The sequence below is a fragment of the Pituophis catenifer genome, unplaced genomic scaffold, assembly GCF_029215685.1.
Source record: "Pituophis catenifer annectens isolate HBS135680 unplaced genomic scaffold, rPitCat1.0.hap2 SCAF_6, whole genome shotgun sequence".
In the NCBI taxonomy this organism is placed as follows: Eukaryota; Metazoa; Chordata; class Lepidosauria; order Squamata; family Colubridae; genus Pituophis; species Pituophis catenifer.
The window spans coordinates 15,784,750-15,809,199 of record NW_027256886.1 but is presented as its reverse complement, the minus strand read 5'-3'; the positions used below and the strand labels follow the sequence as shown (position 1 = coordinate 15,809,199).

The 24,450-nt window shown below is 37.5% G+C and overlaps 1 protein-coding gene across 1 annotated transcript; it reads right to left on the bottom strand.

Moving 5' to 3' along the window:
• Positions 1 to 73: 73 nt before the first annotated feature.
• On the bottom strand, positions 74 to 18,916 carry LRRC31 (leucine rich repeat containing 31). Its single transcript, XM_070946038.1, has 9 exons — positions 18,904 to 18,916; positions 15,937 to 16,059; positions 13,840 to 14,007; positions 12,746 to 12,913; positions 10,414 to 10,581; positions 3,596 to 3,763; positions 2,827 to 2,994; positions 1,784 to 1,951; positions 74 to 393 (listed from the first exon to the last, which is right to left on the bottom strand). Exons 1-9 carry the CDS (start codon positions 18,914 to 18,916, stop codon positions 74 to 76), a joined length of 1,464 nt encoding a protein of 487 aa, XP_070802139.1.
• Positions 18,917 to 24,450: the final 5,534 nt, after the last annotated feature.

Genomic DNA, 24,450 nt, shown 5'->3' with positions numbered 1-24,450 from the left:
TAAATTTGGAGAAAATAGATATCAATCCACCAACTAACCCTTTGTATGCTACTCCAAAATTTTAGGCTCCATATCAAAGGTTACAATGGACATTTCGTTTCTTATTCAACCTGGAATCTTCAAGTAGCTTTTGCTGAGCTGCAGAGAGAAGCCAACCATTTAGTTCTAGGTCTGTGAACAGAAGTATCTGAGATAGGGCATCCAACAGCTTCCCAAGCCATTCCCCACAGCCACGCCAGGATGAAGGACGACAGCTAATATCCAATTCAGAAAGTTGCCCAAGAGCAGATAGGCTTATGCAGAAGGTCTCCCATCCTTGGTCTGAAATACTGTTGTTATAGCTGAGGTCCAGGTTCTTTAGCTGAGCCAGATGCCCAGCCTGGATTATCAAAGCTGAAAGAAACAATCAAAGAAATTAGGGGCAACAAAGATGATTAGGGGACTGGAGACTAAAACATAAAGAACGGTTGTTAGAACTGGGTATGTCTAATTTGATGAAAAGAAGGACTAGGAGTGACATGATAGCAGTGTTCCAGTATCTCAGAGGCTGCCACAAAGAAGAGACAGTCAAGCTATTTTCCAAAGCACCTGAGAGCAGGACAAGAAGCAATGGATGGAAACTAATCAGGGAGAGAAGCAACTTAGAACTAAGGAGAAGTTTCCTGACAGTTAGAACAATTAATCAGTGGAATAATTTGCCTCCAGTAGTTGTAAAAGCTCCAACACTGGAAGTTTTTAAGAACAGCTTGGATAACCATTTGTCTGAAATGGTATAGGATTTCCAGTCTAAGTAGGGGGTTGGACTAGAAGACCTCCAAGGTCTCTTCCAACTCGGTTATTCTAGTCTATTTTATTCTAAATGTAGATAATGGGTTTAAAAACATACAAGGTGTACTCTCAGGTTGGATTTTGCACATGACTATTAAACTAATCTATTTCACAACATTATGAGGATAAAATTGAGAGGGGAGACCCATGTGAGCTCCCTATTTATAAAAAATAAATGTCAATGTCTTGTAACTTGCTGTTGCTAGGGAACTTTTTCCCAATCATGGAATTACCGATGAAGAAGCCCTAGTCTTTTGTCATAGAATTCCTGTGTGCTTCACACACAAAAGCTAAACATAAAGAGTTTAGGTCTATTACATTTTCTTTCCTTCCAAGAATGCCAAGGTCTCTTTTTCTAATTCTTTTTATTCTCTTCTTTTCTGCACATTTGCTTCCCCCAACCACCCTTCTTTCTTTATTCTGTATTAGTTTTATTGGCTTTTTATATTCTTTTTAAAACGTTTAGTACAGTTTATAATAATTACCTGCTCTCTTGCTGTCGGTGGCTGCCATTTTTAGTTACTATCAGGTCCCTTTCATGACTAAAGCGATTGACAGTTGGCTCCGAATATCAATCTTCTATAACAAACCTGTGCACTATAATGTCTCTTTTAACTGAAGACTTTTTGCTAGCTTTCTAAGTAATCCCCATCTTCCTAAACTAAATCTGGAAAACCGCAGTCATTTTTACGTTGCTTATTCTAATGTTAATCCTTTTATTTTGAGTCTTTATCCAGGCTACTGGGAGTTCTGGGAACCAGTTTAGAAGAGACTAAATTGGGAAAGGTTGTTGCTAAGGATTAGTTCACAATAAAAAGGGAGCCATCTGAGACTATCCTCCAGATCAAACTCACGGTGATATTTAGGAGATATGTTTTACCCAATGAACAAACCAAAAGTGAAATGTAGTTTTTACAGAACAGGTGTTGAGAAATGGAAGGGGATGGATACCTACCCAAATCAATCATATCTTCATCCACCAAGCTGCAGCTGCTCACCCTTAACATTTGGATCTTGGAATCAGGGTTTAAAGCTTTCAGAATCAGCTTCAAGTTCCCACCAACACATTTATTCCAAGAAAGGTCTAGTAACTTCAGTTCAGGAAGATGAGAGACAGCATCAGCTGAAAAGGATAACAACAATCCTTTGTATATTCTCAAAGAAAGGCAGCCCTATGCATCCACATTAGATTTCATCTAAATATATAAAACTGATTTTCCAACATTTTATTCCTCCTGAACCTTCTTTTATTATTACTAAGGAACAAAACCCTTTTCAGGTAGTCCAGGGGTGTCAAACTCAGGTCATCATGTGACGTATTGTAACTTTTTCCCCTTCGCTAAAACGGGCATGGCCGTGGCCAGCGCATGATGCATCTGGTCCACGGGCCACAAGTTTGACACCGCTGAGGTAGTCCTTGACTTCCAATCAGTTGCTTAGCAACTGTTTAAAGTTATGTTGTATCTGGAACAAAGAAATTATGACATAATTCCAAAGTTCCAATGATCACCTCGCCCCCATAGTCACATGATCACACTTTGGCATTCAGCAACACGGCTGCATTTATGTCCATTTGCAGCATCCCACACTCATCTGATTACATTTTATGATGATTTTAGATTTACATGTACAATGTACAAATGGACTAAGGGCCCAATAAATTTTAAATTTATTTAAAAGACTTGGAAATTAATCCTAAAGAGGCCTTCCCAAAGGATTTTGTTTTGAATTTTAAAAATTGAACATTAGAAGGAACTAAAAGGAACGAAAGATTATGATTAAAGAAGAACACTCAAACTCGACTTCAATTTATCGAATGAAGCAAAATATTTTAACACTGGACATACTGAAGAATATTTTTTAATAATTGACCCAGAAATTAATTTTAAAAGTGTCTGCCTCTATAGGCAGACTATATGTGGAAGAGGAACAAATTCTACCAGAAAGAGGAGGAGGAAAACATAAGGAGTCAAAGACAGAATTTTAATGTGTTCTTACCTATAGAAAGAAATGAATCATATTGCAAGGCACAATTGCTGAGCAGCACAGATGTCAGTTTTGGTAAAAATCGGAGTCTGCTAAGAAGATGATAGGTGGATATCCCTACATTTGTATTTGAGGATAAATTCAGTTCCCGAAGATTTGACAAAAGAGGTATTATCTGGGCTGAAAAAAAGGTAACATACTAAAATTATATGTATATAATTTTATAATTATATACTTATATAAATATATATATATATGAATCCATTAATAGAAAACCAGCTCCATGTATTGACCTATGAATCTTTTTTCTACACTTTGCTTCCCTTACTTGCTTGAACACAACATTTATAAATTCTTTGAAAAATGGAATAATAGAAACAGCTTAAAAAGTGATAAGAAATGGAGCAGTATCAATCTTAGGAGATAATGCAACTTGACCATCATAGCCAATATTGAAGAGAGCACTCACTTGAAGAGTGTCTTCTGTTGAAGTAATGATCTCAATGGGTTAAAATATCTTTGACAACACATTAAAGATGATTTAATTGACTAGACTGGGATATTTATCTCACTTAGCCGACCAGACAAATCTATTTTTCTGCTGTAATTTTCAATAATGGCCCTGCTCTCAGCTACTGTACTGAGATATAAATTGCTTGAATTGATTTGTTAAAAGCCTGGGAGAATTGACGATTCCATTTTTGCATGGGCTGATAAGCACTGCTTCTCCCAGCTAAATGATTTTACAATTCATTATAAGTCATTTCCACATATTTCTTACATAAAACCAACATGTCCTCTTCTTTAATACAACACTGGTGAAGATTCAGGATTTCAAGGTTACTTAAATTGGCCAAATGACCAGCCAAAGACTGGAAAACTCCTCCAATCAATTTATTGCATGATACATCTAATATTCTCAATTCCGATAAATATTGGAAAGCAGCATCTGAAATAGGTAAGATTTACTAATTATATATTTTCTAACCATTACATGCACATAACATATTCATTTGTACAATAGATAAATCATATTTCATCCAAAAGGATGTATACAATACCAAAAAAAGAAGAAGAAAAGATTAACATAATATAACAATGCTGAATTTACACAGCCAAAATGATAAAAGCTGTTTAACTGATTGTTCACCATATTCACTAACTTATGTTATTTTTCCTTTGACAGAAATGTGGCTGAAGCATAATCTAACATGTTTTGATTAGCTCAGAATTAAGATATTAGATTTTAGTTTCAATATTTTTCTATAAAACTTACTACACTAACTTACTATACACTAAGAGGTTAAGCACATTTAAAATATTCTTAAGCAAAAACATATAACTGTTGCAATATTTTCAGGATCAGACTCAATAAAGATAATAGAAGTTATAGGTTTAAATATAATTCTCTTTAATCATAATAGGCATTCTATATTCGCTGAATATTCAAGATAGAAGCAAGGAAAATGGGGAGGATGGCTCCTTTTATATACAAGGGGCGGAGCCAGGAATGGGAGTGGTAAAATATGAATACATTAAAGCTCAAGTAATAAGTTAACCCCTGATGTTCCATATATACATTATTTACATATTAGAGAATAAGGCATTTACATCTGACAAATCCCCCTCTAAATGCCGGTTCGTTATACAACACCAGTTACATTCAGATTCAGGACAATATAATACATATAATTTAGAAGTTAAATATTTGTGTTGTTTAGAAGGTAAGGGTTTTGTTAATATGTCAGCTAATTGTTCAGAAGTATCACAATGTATTGCTTTGATGAATCCGTCTTGAGATAGTTGTCTCACGTGCTTAAATTTTATATCAATATGCCTGGACCTTTGTCCAATTGCATCGGATCTAGAAATTTCAATGGCCGCTTTATTATCTTCATGCATAATAAATGGTAAAGTAGGTTTCTTCCAAACATCTGTGATCAAATCATTGAACCATACAAGGTTATTTGCAGCTTTAGACAAGCAAACATATTCTGCTTCTGTGGTAGAGGTGGCTACCAGTTCTTGTTTACCAGTATACCAGTAAACTGGACAATCGTTCAATAGAAAAACATAACCAGAGGTACTCTTTCTGCATGATGTATCACCAGCCCAATCTGCATCAGCATAACAAGTAATTTTTGGTTCTTTGTCATTATTGGGTTCCAATATTAAACAAAAATCTAATGTACTTTTCAGATATCTTAAAATTCTTTTGACAGCTTCCCAATGATACAAGGTTGGTTTGCTAACATATCTTGACAATAAATTGAGAGGTAATGCAATATCTGGCCTAGTCCAATTAGATATATAAAGGAGTGAACCTATAACTGATCTGTAAAATGTGTTGTCTTTAAACTCAGGGGAAGATTCATCATTGTTTCTAAGAAAATCAGTTTGCATAGGTGTGTCACATGTTTTGGCATTATTTAAGTTACATTTGTTTAGGAGTTCAATGATTTTATCTTTTTGGGTAAGTTTGAATCCCCTTTTTGTTTTGTTAATTTGTACACCAAGGTATTTATTCACTCTACCTAGTGATTTCAATGAGAAGTGTTCGTTTAACTTATTTACAAAGATTTCCCTGCTCTCTTTATGCTTTCCAATATATAAAATATCATCCACATAAATTAATACAAATTCAATATGATCATTACTCTTTTTTACAAAGAAACAGTTATCAGCAGTGGTGGCGTTGAAATCCATGGTCTTTAGTACTTTTACCAAACAATCGTACCATCTTTTGCCAGATTGCTTCAATCCGTACAGACTCTTATTTAGTAACCAAATTTCGTTCTTATTAGTGTATTGACTGTGTGGTGCTCTTACATATATTTCCTTATCTAATTTTGCATGTAAGTATGCAGTCTGTATGTCATATTGAAACACGTCTAGATTGAGTGCAGATGCTACTACAAGAGCTGTTTTGACACTCTCTGTTCTCACTGTGGGTGAATATGTGTCAGTATAGTCTTCTGGATATTTTTGTGCATAACCTTGTGCAACTAGTCTGGCCTTGTATAAGGTATTACCTCCTTCTAAATTCTTAATTTTATAAATCCACCTGGTACCTATAATTGTTTTATCCTTAGGTGCGATCGCAGGTGTGAATACATTTAATCCTTGTAAACTTTTCATTTCTTTTTCCATAGCTAGTTCCCATTTTTCTCTTTCTTCACGGGGAAGTTTCAATACTTCCTCATATGTATTAGGTGTTATTTGTTCTCCATCCATATGCATAATATAATCTTTGTATTTATTTGGTATTTGGTTTCTATTATTTCTAATATTTCTTTCAGGTTTGCTATGGTTGTCATGCAAATATCTGGCTTCCTTTTTTGTTAATGTGTCTGTCTTTATTTTATGCTGACTATTTGTCCAAGTTTTGGTTTTGTTCTTACTTTTGTTAATATTTTGATTTTCTGTTGTTCCTTCCTCGCAAGATATATTATCTTTGCTTTTATTAGGAAAAATTTCATTAAGGTGCAACTTAGACCAATTGGCCTGCTCATGAAACACAGCTGTTCTGGATACTATAAATTTGTTATTATTATCGATGAATCTGTACCCTTTGGTTCCAGTTTCGTATCCCATGAATCTTAATCTCCTGGATACGTTTTCTCCCTTTCTCCTCAATTGTTTAGGTATGTGCACGTCTGCAGTAACTCCAAATATGTGCATGTGTGCTAATTTAGGTTTTCTATTGTACATCACCTCATATGGTGTCTTATTCACAATACTGGACCATGTTCTATTTTGAGTGTAATTTGAATAATGTAAGGCTTCTGACCAAAATTGTTTGCCTAAACCAGCATCCTCTAATGTGCATCTAATCATGGTTTGTAGTGTGGAGTTCTTTCTCTCTGCAATCCCATTTTGAAAGGCAGAAAATGGATTGGACGTGAAATGTAGCATCCCTCTATCCTTTAACCATTGGGAGAATTCTTTAGACATGAATTCACATCCCCTATCTGTCATAATTTGTTTTATTCTGATATTATGTTGTGTTTCTATGCGTTTGTAGAATTCCTTAAATTTCTGAAAGGTTTCATCCTTGTGCTTTAATGTGTAAACAAAACCATAGCGACTGTAATCATCCACTATTGTTAGGAAGTAACGTTTTCTATAGGTAATTGATGGAGTTAATGGACCAACTAAGTCCATATGTACCAAATCAAAAATATTGTTAGTTGATCTGTTAGATTTTTTTGGTCTAGGACTGGTTTTTAGTTTGGTGGATTTACATACTGAGCATTCTAAATAATTTTCACAATTTTTTATTTTTACACCTTCTGCGTGTTCAGTCATTTTTTGTACTACAGGAAAGCTTGCATGTCCTAACTTCCTATGTAAGATATGAGCACACTCATCATGAATTGGTTTACCTATTTTTGGTTTCTTCTCATTGTGTGTATTTTTGTTATCATGAGTTATTTTACATTCATCATTGTCACTGTTACTGACATTTTCATCATCTGCTTCAATACAATCTTCCATATTTGAATCAATGTTATGTAACCATCTTTCTTTGGTTATCAGATAGGGTAGACCCCCTTTTATCATCACAGTGCCTACATTTGTTTTGTTCTTTTCTATAGTTGCTTTCCCCTTTGAGAAAACTATATTGATGTCAGATTCTCTGCTTAGTTTTATAGCACTTAGTATGTTGTGAGGTATTTCTGGGATTAATAATACCCCCTCTATTTTCCCTAAACCAGGCAAGGTCACATTTCCTCTGCCTAATACTTGAACCTTTTCTTGATTAGCTACCTTTATCACAAACTTATCTTCTGTAAATGAAGATAATATACTTTTGTTATTAGTGGTGTGATTTGTTGCACCAGAATCAATAAGCCAATTATTGTTCTCATCTTGTTGTGTTTTGGTGCTGTCTTGTTTATTTAGCCCATTTAGTGACCCAGATTTTCTCTCTTTTGAATTTTCTCTACCCCCTCTACTTTCTCTGTAGTTTGGTGGACTTCTATATTTGTGTCTATCTGTGGAAGATTGTCTGTAATTGTATTTGCTCCTATATTCTGGCCTATGTCTCTCCCTTGGGACTTTGGGACAGTCTCTTCTACTGTGTTCCCTGGATCCACAATTGTGGCATCTAAAGGCTTCATTATATTTATCTTGAAAGACTACTTTCCTAAAAGATTTGTGTTCTGTTTGGTTACTGGAACGATTTTTTCTTGAATTGTCTTCTGCTATCAATTTGTTAGATAGACTTTCTATTGATAAATATCCCAAATTAATGGTATCTAAGTGTGACATAAAGCTATCCCATGATGGATCAAGTGAATTGATAATAACACTTTTCATAGTTTGATCTGAAATCACTTCCCCCCTCAATTGCAGCTCAGCTCTTATTTTGTTTAGATTTATCAAATGTTCACTTATAGAAACCCCTGGTTTCACTCTAGAAGAAAAGAAATCCTTAGACATTCTTGTGGTTGTGGCTACGCTATCGCTGTGAAATAGATTAAACATGCATTGAATTATTTCTGATACAGTTAGGTTTGGTTTGATGCTATGATACATTGCAGGAGACACGCTAGAAATTATTATGAAAAATGCTCTATGATGTAAACAGTCTATTTTTAAAGTCCAAGGTCTTCTTGGAGGACTAGTTATAAAGAATAGTAAATTTTCTTTCATAAAAATAACCTGAAGCTGTTGGTACCACTCTTGTAAATTAATGCCATCAACTCTAAGTTTTGGGAAGTCACTGGGTAAGTTCCCCACATTATTTTGTCCATTACTTACAACCTGAGGCAGTCCGTGGTCTCTCAAGTGCAGGAAATTACAGAACGGCATTGGGATGCTTGTAACGAGTCTGCGCGGTTCTCTGGCCAGTTCAAGTCTTTCGGGGCCGTCTACGTAGTTTTGCACATGCGCGTTGCTCATTTCTTCTTTGGCGCCGTTGTGGAAGGTTCTCTCCATTTCAGCTCTCTCGATCCGCTCCTCTTCAGATGAGTCGGTCTCTGGCTCGGTTTTTGGGGCTTTGGTGATGGCGGCGGTTCTTCTCTTTCTCTTGTGTGTGCTGGCACTCGATTCTGTCTGCGGTGTAGGACGGAATCGGCATGGCTCTCTGGGCTCGGGTGTCGTCGTTTTCGAAGTCAGGATGGGAGCGTGCAGGTCTTGAGTTGTCGGTTTGATTGCTTGCTTCTTCGTTGATGTCTTAGAAATTTTCAATCTTGGCCCAAAAGCAGCAAAAAGTGTTTTCATTGCTGACTCTACTTGAGACTTTGTTAAATCGTCTTCACTTTCTGATTTTGGTTTATCTGAAGAGTTTGAGACTTCTTTTTCACTTTCTTCGTCTGATAGCGTTTTTCGCGCCAGAAATTTTGAACTGAGCGTTTTGATTGGTTCTGCTTCACTCTCTTTTGAAGTTCGTTGAAACCAAGATGGCTGCCGTTCAAAATTTCGCGCGGGGTCACATCTTTTCTTTTTTACAACTATTTTCTCAGTAGTCATTTCACTCACAGTTTTTTGATCTTTGGGTTTTTCTTTAATGATGTTTTTCTCTCTCGCTGCTCCGCTGTTCCTCAGCATCTCCTGGAGGTCCGCGATGAGGCTTTCATCATTCTTTTGGCTTTTTAGTATTTTTAATATTTCTGACCTGAGTTCGTTATTTTCTATCTCGATTTCTTCCTGGTCGTTATTTTCACTCATCAATTCTTCTTCTTCAGTGGTGTATTCTTCGGATTCTCTCGAAATCGCATTAGTGGATTCGTTGATCATCTCTTGATCAGTTTCTATTTCTTTGCTGTAGGCCCTGGTGTTGGGCCTATCTTTCTTGGACATTTTTAATTACTTATTGAGTCAATTAACCATCCTCTGCTACCAGCTTGTTGCAATATTTTCAGGATCAGACTCAATAAAGATAATAGAAGTTATAGGTTTAAATATAATTCTCTTTAATCATAATAGGCATTCTATATTCGCTGAATATTCAAGATAGAAGCAAGGAAAATGGGGAGGATGGCTCCTTTTATATACAAGGGGCGGAGCCAGGAATGGGAGTGGTAAAATATGAATACATTAAAGCTCAAGTAATAAGTTAACCCCTGATGTTCCATATATACATTATTTACATATTAGAGAATAAGGCATTTACATCTGACAATAACTTAATTTTCTGTTCATAACTTGCGTTTATTTCAAGATTTCATATTCTGAATGTTAACAAAGTTTACATTATTTCAAGCAATCAGGTTTCAAATGCTGAATTTAGCAAGGTGATGCTTAAGATCTTAGCTAAACTATCATTTAAAAAAAAAACTAGAAATCTGAAAATGCCTAAAATGTAAAATTCAAATCAATTATGAACAATTCAGCTTTAATTACAGTAATGGAGCAACTCTGTATTTTAGCTTGATGGGTTAGATCCTAATTTTGTTAGTCATCCTTCACATGAAATGACTATATGTGGGCTTAAGTCAAAATGTGATTTTGACTTCAAGCCCCGACTTTTTGTGCTTTGACTATAGTAATCTTCATCACCTCCCTCAACATGTAGTTTTCAATCTCCCCCAAAAAAGATTGGATACAAATTTGAAAAAAAAATCTCAGTTCCCAATCAACACCTGTATTTACCTAGGGAATGGAAGCCATCTTGTTCTAATCCACATACATTCAGATTTAATACTTGCAACCTTGAGACAAACTGTAATTCCTGAGCAATATTTTTAAGACTACACCCCAACTTTACATTGATTGACAAGTCCAGAATTTTGAGGCTGGGGATCCTACTTAGAAGCTCGGCTGAAAATAAGACAGATGCAGAGTAGTTAAGAACACTGGAAAACAGGATAGCAGACAGTTGCAAAGATTTTTTTTTAAAAAAAAGTTTATTGCTTAGGAAATCACCCCAAACATTTTTGAACTACGATCGCTAAAGAAATATCAGAGAGACATTTTAATAAAGTTTCTGAAAATTCTTTCAATGGATTCCACGTGTCTGGGAAACTATATCTACAATACTGGAACGGGAATGCTCTCTTGACCATTTGTGATTAACATCTGAGATCTGGGCTAGACAATCTTTAGGTTGTGCAGTCCCCAACCTCCAATCTCCAGATCTGCCCAGCAGTACATCCTCAGAATTCAGGAACAAATCACCAAGTATCATTTATAGCTACAAATGAAGGAAATAAAATGTGTTAAGTCTTTGACAGGCTCAGATAGGTCATCTTAACAAAGAAACCCCATAGGAAAAGCATCAGAAATCATTTGTTTGGCTTGGCTTATATGCTGCTTCAACCCTAAAGATTCTGAGTCCTTGTAAATAACACAGATCAAATTTAAATATAAAAAGTAAGTTATATAACACAATAGCCATTAAGTCTTGAGATAACACCATTACCCCAGCTAGATTTTCAAGTGCTCCATTTGTAGGTACCCGAAAATGATTGATATGTATTCTAGGGAACAGACACATCCATTATTGGATAAATCACCCCTATCCACCATGTTGATTCTTTCATGATGCAGAATAAACAGCACATCCTAATTCCCATCTCTGTTCTACTGTTGTTACATATAAAAAGGATTAAAGCTAGAATAACCAATGGCCCCTCCTTTTAGGACATGGTAATCATCTACAGTATTTCCAGTGGCTTTAAAAAGTTCTGGGACATATAGATATGAATATAGACATAGATATTGTAAACAATGCCATTGTTCATGTTTCTTTCCCTGATTTTGCCTGCTTCTGTTTTACTTTTTAATTTTTTTTACAGTTAAATTTTTTTAAGTTTGCTGAAGTTCAATAATTAAATATCGAGCTACATTTTTGCTAGCTGAACTAAATGTTGTGTGAACTTGCTCTAATTTGGAAATAGAGATATAGTTGTATATACTGGACGCATCCTATATGCAAATTAAACTGGAAGTTATCCACAATAATTTTCCAATACACATGGCCAGCCATGCTGTCTCCCAATTCTTCTGACTTCCAGGATAAAATGGACCAAGACTTGTCTATTCATTGTCATGAACAATATAATGCACACAACAGAAGCACGGATGATATACCCTATAAGCAGGGGTGAAATGCTCCCAGTTTGGACCAGATCTCCAGATCCAGTAGCGATGGTGGTGGGTGGTTTGGAGAACCGGTAGCAAAAATCCCTGCCCCACCCCCCCATGCCCAGCTGAGCCGCACAATCATCAGAGGCTTTTTTTTTTTTTTTTACTTTTAAAAGCATTTTTTCTTCGGCTGAAAAAATACTTGTAAAAGTAAAAAAAAAAGCCTCTGATGATCGCGCGGCTCAGCTGGGATTGTCAGAGCTTTTAAAAGCATTTTTTCTACAACCTCTTTGGCCGAAGAAAGCATTGTAGAAAAAATACTTTTAAAAGTAAAAAAAACAAAAAAGTTGGTTACGCCCACCCAGTCACATTAACCCCCCTCCACCAAGCCACACCCACAGAACCGGTTGTAACAAATTATACATTTCACCACTGCCTATAAGTGGAAACTGTAATAGGCAGTGAAAGCAACCTTGGGGGACAGGAGGACGAGCCACAGCATAAACAACAGTCTGATAAGAGAAATCGAGAACCTGTCAGAACTGCTGGATTTCATCCCTGTATATAATTTTATGGTACTACTCCAAAAAAAAGTGGGGTCATTAGCCATCAAACCTCAAAAATACACTTTTCCCAAAAGGTTTCCACAATTTTGGCCACTACTGTAGTTATTTGGAACGTAAAGGCAGGGCAGGGAGGAAGCACTTTCAGATGAGCAAGATACTGTTGCGGTAACCTACAACAAAGGCAGTATTTAGTCCTCATGATTTTGGTTTCCTGTTTGGACCACTTAGAAGAGCTGGAAAATCATGAGTTCAATCCAACATTTGCTTTGAAGAATAAGCTGATAAAGTGAACACTCCAAAGACGTTAACATCTCTCTGCCACAGAATCTTACCTAGTGATTTGCCATCTTCCTGAGTAAGACAGCAATCTGTTACTTTTAATGTATGGAGTTTAGAGCCTTTGAGGATTTTGGAGGTTAGAAGGGAAAAGCTTCCTCCAACGCCAGGATTCCATGATAAATCTAGTATTTCAAGGTGAGAAATTCCTTCTAGTGCTTCTCCTGTAAAAACAATAAATAATAATAAATAATCTGGGATTCCTTGTGCTGTTTCAGATATTGAACTGAATATACGAAAAATATCACACATGTACGAAACTATTGAAGATTTCAGTCATTGAGGGTGTGTGTGTGTGTGTGTGTGTGAGTGAGTGAATCTGTAAATTTCTCTCAATTGTTTTGCTGTTCTTTATTTCCATAGTAGCTTGAGAATGGATTTGAACTAATTTGTACTAATGTGTCTGTTTTTGCATACTTCTTTATACATTGCAAACTGTAATGTCTAATCAAATGCCTATTTAGAATCCTACTTTCTTGAATATATGCATTGCTATGCCATTACGTTCAGGAATATATGCATTTTTGTCTTTTTTTTTTTTACATAGGTTTCAATGTAAAGTGTAATATGCTATAGGGATATATTGGGGAAATGCATTTCAATATTGAGGCAACAATCTTAATTTTGAAGGATAATTGAGTTTCTTTTGGGGGTATTGGCTCAAAAATGCAAAATTAGAGAATCAATCATGAACAGAGTAAATTTCTCTGCCATCAGTAATCACTGAGGCAGCTTTTAGTGGTTTTTTTTCTTCTATCATGCAGGGAACAAAAACCTTATCTGAAGAAAACAGAAGATACAAGTGGTAGAGCATCTGCCTTGAAGCCAAGCCTTCCCTTCCCCTCAGGGCTTGACTGGTTCATGGAGATATGGAAGGAGCGGAATTTAGACTTCAGATCAGATCCAATATCTTCCCCTGCTTTAGCATCAGGAAGGGGCCAGGTATATGCTTAGAGACAATTCAAAGAATCAGCAGGTCTAGATTTTGCAATTTTACCCTAGTGATCTGTCTTTGGGGTCATCCATCAATCTCTTTAATAACATAGTTAATTGGGATGACTTATTGGATTCTAGTACTACTAAACGGTACCTAAACACGCCACATCCTTGGTTGTGAGCCTGCAGCTGTTCAGCTGGAGGATTTTCAGCTCTTGCAGATGTTTGAACTGAAGGGCCAGAGGTTCTAGTGCTCCTCCTATGAAGTCATTCCAGGAAAGATCAATCTCTTCCAAATCCGGCAGCAGTGATATTACAGTAGCTAAAGGCAGCCAAGCAACAGAGAAAGATTGCTGACACACAGTTTCAACAAACATAATGAATGTTATTATTTCTCTTAAATCCAACTCCTGCATCTGAGTTTATTAGTTTATGGCTAACACTAAGCCACACCAATACAATCTACGTCTCTTCTACTGAATATACATGTAGTTAAATGTGCTCCTCTTTAAAACTTTTGCTGATTCTTTATTCCCTTTATTCCCTTCAACTTTATTTAGTTGAAAGAGCAATGTCACAGCTAACCAGAGTGAAGTAGGTTGTGCGAACAGCCCTTGGCTATATTTTCACACAATGATTCACACATAAGTGCTATGATGTAGCACTAAGAAAACAAGTCTGTTGAAGCCTTGAGCATATATATTTTCCTGAGGTTTTTTTCGTCTCCTCTCCAGCCACAAGAAGATGGAAAGCTTTACAGTATGTTTCTATTTAATGCTATTTAATGTTACAAACTGCAGATAGCTCTAACTATATCTGGCTCAAAGAAGCCTGCTTTGTAAATGGGAAATTAAAACTGATTTATATTAATAAATTGTCAAACAGTAAATCACAATGTCAAATTTCTTATTACACAGTATTAATAAAAATAATTAGACCATCTTTCTTTTGATTTACAACTCTCAACAGTGTTAATAGCAATAGCACTTAGACTTATATACTGCTTCAGTGCTTTTACAGCCCTCTCTAAGCGGTTTACAGAGTCAGCATATTGCCCCCAATGTTATGTATGTATCTATTTTGTGCGGGAAATTCAAATGCTCTGTGAATTGTGATTGGTTAACGGTTGCCCCTGAAAAGTATATAAAGAGGGCTGTTGCCTGTGTTCTTTTGCTGAAGTCTCACCCTGAATTAAAGAGCTGTTGTCACTAGCCTGCTTGTGCCTCTCGTTATTCCCGCGCTACAACACCCAACAATCTGGGTCCCCATTAAAAAAGAAACAGAGAGAGAAAATTGTGAAAACCTAGCCTTACACCAATTCCCATAATGTAAACTACTATCTATTGTTTTGTGGAAATGCATTACTTGAATGAATGAATGGTAATTCCTTATAACAGGTTTATTGGAGCAAAATATATGATAGTCTAAAACAGGGGTGTCAAACTCAAGGCCTGGGGGCCGGATCCGGACCGTGGGGTGCTTAGATCTGGCTCACAGGCCTGCCCTGGTGCCTCTGCCAGTGAAAACTGAACTCAGGAGAGCCACGCACAGCCCACCCAGGCTCTGTTTTTGGCTGCGATGGCCTCCTGCAGCCCTCTGCCAGTGAAAACGGAGTCTGGGCGGGCTTATGCGCAGCCTCCCTAAACTCCGTTTTCGCTGGCAGAGGGCTGCAGGAGGTTATTGCGGTCAAAAATGGAGCCTTGATGAGTGATGCCAAGCTGGCCACTCCCACCCTGCCCATGCCCCCTCTAGCCCCCCGAGGTCAAATGCAACCCTGATGCGGCCCTCAGTGAAATCGAGTTTGACACCCCTGGTCTAAAGGAACCTTAAAGATGAACAGATATTATGTGGAATAAATTTCTGTGGATGAAATTCATTAAATGCATTGGCGCTTGGTGTAAAGGAGGAATTGAAAAACTGAAAACAAAAGTCCATACAATGCAAGAAATACAGCCTACTGGCGGGGGGAATTCTGGGAGTTGAAGACCACAGATCTTAAAGTCGCTGACCACTCTAAATTATTTAAAAAAGGTTTTTAGGAAAGGGCTTGAAGTAAGAAAGGGGATTGACTGGAAAACTAAAGAGAAAGAAGATTCCACATAAGAAGAGCAGAATGAGATATTCCAAATTTTACAAATGCAAATATTATTGACAACGTTGATTCTTGAAGGGCCCCAAAGAAGATAATGGATGTGTGTGTGTGTGTATGTGTGTATGTGTGTGAAAAGAAGTATCACAGAAGTATACTCACTCAGCTCCATTATATCCACTGCATTCAACGTACAATTGTTTAAATCCAAATTCTTGTCAGAGGGCAATCTGCCAATTTTTTTCCAAAACTGCTGAACTCGCCAATGATACGACATTGTTTCTGCTGGAGAAGTAGAAGTTAGCAAGTTATCTGGAGAACAAACTAGGAAGGTACCATTTTAGCATCTACCAATAAAGCCAAGCCAGGCAGATGAACCAACTAACCCTCTTTGTGAGGCCTCTAATTGACCTAGTTTGGAAATACAAAGATATCTTTGCCGAATGTAGTTGTTGAAAATGGTCCGATTTCTCCAACTATGAATACGAAAGACATCAGACTGGGAACTGGGGGGCTGTGAGTTCCAGTTCTGCCTTAGGCACAGAAGCAAGGTGGGTGGTTCTAAGCCAGGAGTCTGCAACCTTAAATACTCAAAGAGCCATTTGGACCCATTTCCCACAGAAAAGAAAACACCGGGAGCCACAAAATCTGGGTGGGCGTGGCCAACTTGATGTCACTCACTTCCACCAGTCACATGACCCCCCCCTAGCCACACCTACCCAGCCGGTCATTAGGACAGAGAACCAGTTGTTAAAAAACAACGGGAACCACAAAATCCTTTTAACATATCTATCTCTCCCCTCCCTTCCTCCATCTCTCCCCCCTCTCTCCCTCTCTCTCTGTATCTCTCTATCTCTGCCCCGGCCGCTTCTCCATCGCCGTCACCCTTACCTTCTCAGGCCAGGTGAGAAGTGACTGGGAGGGGAGGGTAAGTGATGGGGCCATCCAGTGGTGGGATCACCTGACAGGGAACCACAGCAGAGGGCCCAAAGAGCCACCTGCGGCTCCAGAGCCGCAGATTGCTGACCCCTGTTCTAAGCCAATCACTTTCCCTAGGTAACCCTAGGTAGAAGAAAGACAGGGAAGATCACTTCTAAAAAAAATTGCTAAGCAAACTGCAGAAAATTGTCCAGGAAGTTACCAGGAATCAAGACTGACGTAAAAGCATGCCATTGGTTACCTTAGTTAACACACTAACAGTCAGACAAGTTTGTTGAGTGTAAATGTTGACACAGTTTTGCTGACTCATTTTAGTGCCTTTGGGAAAATGTGTCTGCCAAATATATCAAAGTATATTTGGTCAAATTACTTTTGTGTGCAACGTGTGAATTATTACAAAACCCATATTCTTCTCCTTGGGAAAAAAAAAACTTAAATTGTTTGCTTATCTAGGTATTGGTTAATAGTTGTGTGATAAAGAGAGAATCTGTTGTGATCTACTTTCTTCTCATCTTTGTCTGACTCTGACCTCATGCTATTTCTTGTGAATGGTCCATAGCTTTCCCAGATAAGCAAGAGATGGCACCATAGAAGCATAAGCAGAAATCAACACCATTATTGGTTATTAGGCTGGCCTCTTGGAAGATCATACTCTTTTCTAAACTGCAATTTGCACATGCAACATTTGAGATCTAAATGGCTTTGGCTAAGATTATCATCAATTTTAAACTGTTCTTCTCGGTCTACTTAAATTGGACTTAATGTCCTTTTGATTCACTGAGATAATGTCTAATACATTCAGTGCAGTGGTGAAATCCAAATTCGTTTACTACTGGTTCTGTGGCCATGGCTTGATGGGCGTGGTGTGACTTGGTGGGCGTGGCAGGGGAAGGATACTGCAAAATCTCTATTCCCACCCCACTCTAGGGGAAGGATACTGCAAACTCCCCATTCCCACCTCACTCCACGGGAAGGATACTGCAAAATCCCCATTCCCACCCCACTCCTGGGGGAAGGATATTGCAAAATCTCCATTCCCACCCCACTCTGGGGCCAGCCAGAGGTGATATTTGCCGGTTCTCCGAACTACTCAAAATTTCCGCTGTCAGTTCTCCGAACTGCTCAAAATTTCCGCTACCGGTTCTCCAGAACCTGTCAGAACCTGCTGGATTTCACCCCTGATTTCTAATTCACCTGAATTAGAGGGCAAATGGGTGTGGCACCTTCTTGGGACTGCTGAAAGAACTGTGTGGTACACAGTTCATATTCCTCCTCCTCTATTGAGAGAGGGCTGTTCAATTTTTATTTAGATGGCCTCTTTGACCTCTCTTAATGTCCCTACAGAAACAATTGGACCTATTGACTGTTGATTATTTTTGCAAGCTCTCTCACCTAATCTTAAAATACACCTCTTAAGACATAAGAAGTAATACAGTTCCATGTTGGTCGCGTACTGGTAATGCCTTCAGTGGGAACTGCAATAAAGACCTAAGCGATTGGTCAAGACAGCTCATATCTTACTTGCTCTCATGCAGATATGGGTGCTCATGAGGCAGGGAAAGTATTCACAGTCATGTCATCCAGTGGTGGGTTTCAACTGGTGTAACAACTGGTTCGCTTCGTGCATGCGCTTTGTGCACACGTCACACCACTGATGTCATCTTGTAAATGCAGCATCTTATGGTAAAGTTTTATGATGATATCATTGCACACATTACCATTCAGCATCAGCACATGCAAATTATCTAGTGAGATCTACATAGGTGAAACAATTAGTCTATGCTTGAACAGAATTTGAAAAGGCAGCAAATAAATTTTGTTCTGTGTATAAGCTGGATGGAAGAAAAAATTCCAGTAGAAATCTGAACAAAATAGGAATTTGTTAAACATTAATGAAAGCACTTATGCTTAGCCTCTCTCCCTCTCTCTCTCTCCCTCTCTGTGATTTTTTTAGATCTTTTTAAACTCTAATTCTAGACATGATAGCTTTAATCTAGAAACATTATCAGCTGTATGTGATCTCTTAGATAAACATTGTGTAATCATTGGAACTTGTAATCTTTTCATCTCCCATAAGAAACAGTGTCCATATGCACAAAAATACACAAAAAGGAAGACATATTTTTAAAGTTTTTTTTTCTTTTAAAGTTAAACAACTTCACATAACACATTTTAAAACAAGCAACTTACCTTTGTCATCCATTGTAAAGTCGTTTTCTGACTTGTAAATCAAATCAGCCTTGGCAATGGATTCTTGATCATTTTAAGTGCTTCACTTTGTTTAGTTCTTCTCGGACAATATCTGCTGTTAACATAACTTTCCTGAGAAAAATGGGTAAATTTGGGAGAATGATACCAAACTACTGCTATTCTAAAAATCTGTAGCAGACTTCAAAAACTTAGAGATGCTGCTCTAAGCAGATTTTTTTCTCAATTGGTTTTGGTTGTTTTCTGTTCCCCCAAATTTTGCCAAAGATTTAGTAAATAATTTTGCTTAGATATTTCATTAAATACCCTACCCTACTCTACTCTACTCTACTCTACTCTACTCTACTCTACTCTACTCTACTCTACTCTACTCTACCCTTCCTTCCTTCCTTCCTTCCTTCCTTCCTTCCTTCCTTCCTTCCTTCCTCCCTTCCCTTCTTTTCTGCAGTTCAAAAATTAAAAGGAGAATAATTTTGTAGACTTTGATACCACAGCTTCCTACATGTGACACTTTCCTGGTGTTGCGTTTTGTTTTCCAAGGGTTGAGTCAATTTATAGCTCAAATTACAATACTTCAAGAACAAGTTCAGTGTGTTCTCTAACCTTTCGCTCCCTCTAGTTTTAAGGATAAATTGATGCACTCTGAGAAAACTGTGGCACCAAATAGCTAAAAAAATTAATATCATAAGTAAAAGGAAGTGATCTCAGAAAAAAGTCTATTTATTTAGTGTGTTTAATTTAAAAAGATCTTTGCAGACTTCATTGTGCCTGCATTTACTATTTTACTGAGCAAATGATTGTTATTTTCATTTTATAGATTTGAAACCAAACCTAAGAAATTAGTGCCTTGTCCAAAAGTAAAGATAACCCTGGCTAAATGAATTGATCAATTGATTCTTTTATTTATTTCTTGAATTCAATTTGGATGCCTCCTGACTTGTGCCAATTTATTGAACTACATTCAATTCCAAACTGCAACGCATCAATGGGAAGAGGATAAATCTCAGAAGAATTATTTAGGTCCACAGTATAATATTATTCAGCCACAAGACAGAATAGGAACCAAAGAGCAACATATCAAATTACTGATGAGTTGAATTCTGGAAAAGTACCGGGTAAGGTACTAAGGAAAGGTTTATGCTGCAAACCTTTGTGTTAATATTTTACATTTCCTGAATAATCTTTTTGTTATTGTAATTGCCTCAAAAATGGCTAACCCTGCAATACGAGTGTGTAGGAGTTAGCATATTGCAGTCTGCTACCAAGACAGGTGTTGTTGGGAAAATACAGCAATCTATCAAGGGTGTGAGCACTAAATGTGATAAAAAAAAAAAACGTTTCAAGAATTATGTAGTTGTAAACTGACAGGTTGGGTAAACACTGGCAAATGCTTTATTTGGTTTGCAAATATCCAATATAGGTTTGATCACTTGCCACCCGTTAGAATCCCTGAGAGTACATTAGGGAATACAAGCGTTAAAACCATTCTACTGTAAATTCCAATAATTTCAAGCCAAATGTACTTTGGGGCAGGGGTGAAATCTACTTACCTTTCCAATTGGTTCGGAAGTGCATGCACATGGCACGTGCACTTGCTTCGCTTGCGCACATGTCATGTACACGTGTGGACTCTCTGCACATGCACAAACCCTCCTGCGCATGTGTAGAGGGTAAAAAACAGGTTACTTCCTAGTTAAAACCAGGAAGTAACGATGAACGGGCAGGTGGGCGGAGCCTCGCGCGCTACCGGTTCTCCGAACCACCAGTCGCCATCACTACCAGTTCGGACCAGGAGCATTTCACCCCTGCTTTGGGGACAGAATTCCATTCCAGATAGGAGAAATAACTAGCAACAGAGAAGGCATCACTCTGGTCCCATAAGATTGCATTATTTTGCTGAAGAGACTTAAAGCACAACAACCCTGCCTGATTTTATACAACAGGCAAAGACAACTGGGGACAGGTGATCCCATAAATTGCAAGCCCTAAGCCATGAAGGGATTCATAGGTGAAAACATGTATCTTTCTTTAACTGCACTCAGAAACCAATTGATATCCAACACAAGTCATAAAGTAGAGTCTATGGAGATTCTCAATCATCCAGGTCATGGTTGTCCCAAAGATGCATCTCCAAAATGCAACTGGACTTTCTTGGGGGGGACAGGTTCTTGAAAACGTTTTGCTTCTCATCCAAGAAACTTCTTTAGTTTTGAAGTTCAGAACTGAAGAAGTTTCTTGAACGACAAACGAAACGTTTTCAAGGAAAAAAACCAGAGAAAGTTCAGTTGCCTTTTGGAAAATGACCTTTGGGTCATGCAGTAAAGGCATAACAATTTACGTCACTATATTCTGGACCGGCTATAGTTTCTGATTGGTCTGCAAGCGACAAGTCCCATTTTCAATAAATTGCAAAAGTTCAAAAAGAAGGTGATTAAAATACAGGCGACTAAGAGAAGAACTTGCTAATCCAGAAAGCAGTGCAATTGTGTGCATACCATCCGTACTAAATATATTCTTAGTCTCAATTATATGTCAGAAAAAGAAGGGATTAAGGTAATAGAAGGGAGACCAACCTTCTTCCGAGGACAATCTCTTTAGCTCCTTCCCACACATCTACAATTCAAAGATTAAAGTGGATTTTTGTACTTTGCCTCATCATGACTCTATAATCCTAAAGGAAAATATTCTAAGGGAATAAAACCATTAGAGGATTAATGCCACAAGTTGATTTGACAAAAAGGATTTTGCAAACACTGAAATCCTATATTGCCTGCATTTAATCACAAAAAAATATTCTGAGGATTTTTATTTTCAATTTATTAATATTCTGGTCCATCCCAAGTGGTACATAACGATTCAGTTTCATATCAGTTTTAGGCTACTCCCTCTGTCTGAATTCTTCACTGCTGTAATTTGCAACTGAAACCGAATAAATTGGTGTATTATTTGATATGTATGCATCAAGGACGTAGACCTGATTCATACACATCACTTTCTCATCATGTTGTTTGCTTATGATTCAGAGTTATGCATAAACAAGCCAATTAGCCAACTGAGATCAGCTTGAACAAAGCCAAGACTGGTTCAGGCAGTTGAATATATCAAGAAAGTGTCTTTTCTTAAAGCAAAACACCTTGATCAGATAGAATCATACTAAGTCAGGCTTTAGAAATCAATGGATTTAGAAAGGAGGATAATCATTCAATGATTTAATTAAATTCAGTTAAAAATAACCTAATCTAACTTCTCTACATTTTTTTTCAGTACCTTTGTAACTTCAAACGATCATTAAATGAATGTTGTAAGTCAAGGACTACTGTATTCATTTTTTGTTTGTTTCTATGTTCCTCAGAAAAAGGAGGAAGCCGAGAAGTAAAGAATTAGCATGCCAGGAAGCAGGAAAGGGAGAGCAAAATATGCTGGGTCACAGGACCAGATAGCGTAAAGCAGGTGTGTCCAACCCATGTCCTGTGGTCCACATGCAGCTCTGGATAGCTAGTAATGTGGCCTGCACAAGATATTAAAAATAAAGGAAGTTCATTATTTGTAACCATTAACTATGTTAGAGCCACAGTGGTGCAGTGGTTAGAATGCAGTACTGCAGGCTACTTCTACTGACTGCTGGCTGCCTGCAATTTGGCAGATCAAATCTCACCAGGCTCAAGGTTGAATCAACCTTCCGTCCTTCTGAGGTCAGTAAAATGAGAACCCAGATTGTTGGGGGCAAATATGCTTACTCTGTAAACCGCTTAGAGAGGGCTGTAAAAGAACTGTGAAGTTGTATGTAAGTCTAAGTGATATTGCTATTGTTATTATATATTTTATATGCAGCCCAAGACAATTCCTCCACTCATTGTGCCCAGGCAAGCCAAAAAGTTGGATAACCATGTTGTAAATATTATGTTTAGAACTGCTATGCAAGTTATAACCTGTGTAGTGCCAAGGGTGATATCCATTGCTCTTCTAGAAGAATCCACCAATGCCATCTACAGTCTGTATTCATGTAGAGAAGGTGATTTAATCCTAAAGCATGTATTTCAGGCAAAGAACGATTGTTCCACCATGTTGATTTTATCCTATTCCAACCAGAACTTCATGAGCTACACAATGTCCATGGGTAGAAATCCATTCTATTGCAAATATTCCTCTTGCTGTCCCACAGGTGCTTCATCACAGATATTTTTAAAATAACTTTTCAATCATAATAAAAAAGAAATAACATGGCATGACCTCCTACTTCGAATCCCCAGAGATCCTACATACAGGTTTCATTTAGTGACTGGTCAAAATTACAACAGCACTGAAAAGAAGTGACTTATGATCATTTTTCACACTTATCACCATTGCAACATCCCCATGGTCACGTGATCAAAATTTGGATGCTTAGCAACTGGCATGTATTTATGACGGTTGCAGTGTCCTGGGGTCATATGGTCACCTTTTCTGATCTTCTGACAAGCCAAGTCAATGGAGAAGCCAGATTCACTTAACAACCATGTTACTAACTTAACAATTGCAATGATTCACTTAACAACTGTGGCTAGACAGCTCGTAAAATGTGGCAAAACTCACTTAACAAATATCTCACTTAACAATATAAATTTTGGGCTCAATTGTGGCCGTAAGTCGAGGACTACCTGTACAAGGATGGTATCAATACCTTTGAGAGACGAGTCTTTTCTGAATAAGTAAGCTTCTCATAATAGCCAGTTTGTGAGTGCCTACATCATTCACAGATTCTCAAAATTATTAATCTTAGATTTTGACATTCTGACGAATCTTTTTATTTTTTTTCTCTTGAAGAGATTCCCCCAAATGCTTCAGAGAGCTGGTAACCAACAGACAATAAGACCTAAAGAGCAAAAAGCTGTAACCTTTCCGTTTCTGTTTGTTTTTCAGGGTACTTAACCAGATTTTAATCTTTCCTACTCAATAGGATAAGCATACTAGGGCATCAGACTTGTCATTTGGCAAATCACATTGTTTTTCTTTTTAAAGGGGGAAAATTTGTGCAAGAGAAATAACAGTCTAAGCCACTGCGATCATTCTTCCACAGCCAACTGCATAATTTCTGCAACAATTAATATTTTTCAATGAATGCATTAAGGGCTTTGATCGCTGTTAACAGCTTAACAGGTTAAATATCAAAATAGGTTTATCAGATCAGTGGGATGTTTGACTTATAATTACATTGTTTTGTTTCTGCTGGCTGAGGAGATGATGTGGGAAAAGAGCTTCTGATGTCAGAATCAAGAGGACTTAAAGGTAAGGATAGAGCGTAATCCAAATAAGCTGAGTTTGGGTTTATATCAAAGTCAATGTTTTGACTTTTCAATCCTGCCAACCAGAGTGAATGCACAGCTCCAGCATTTTTCTATCTATTTACACTTCTCTTGTTTCAAAACGAAGGCACTGACAACTGCTGTAAGTACATGCAGTCACCCATAACTTACATGTGGGACAGCCATGTAATAACAATGTCAGTAATTTTAACATAGTCTCAGGAAAGTGTCTATTTCACATCAGGGA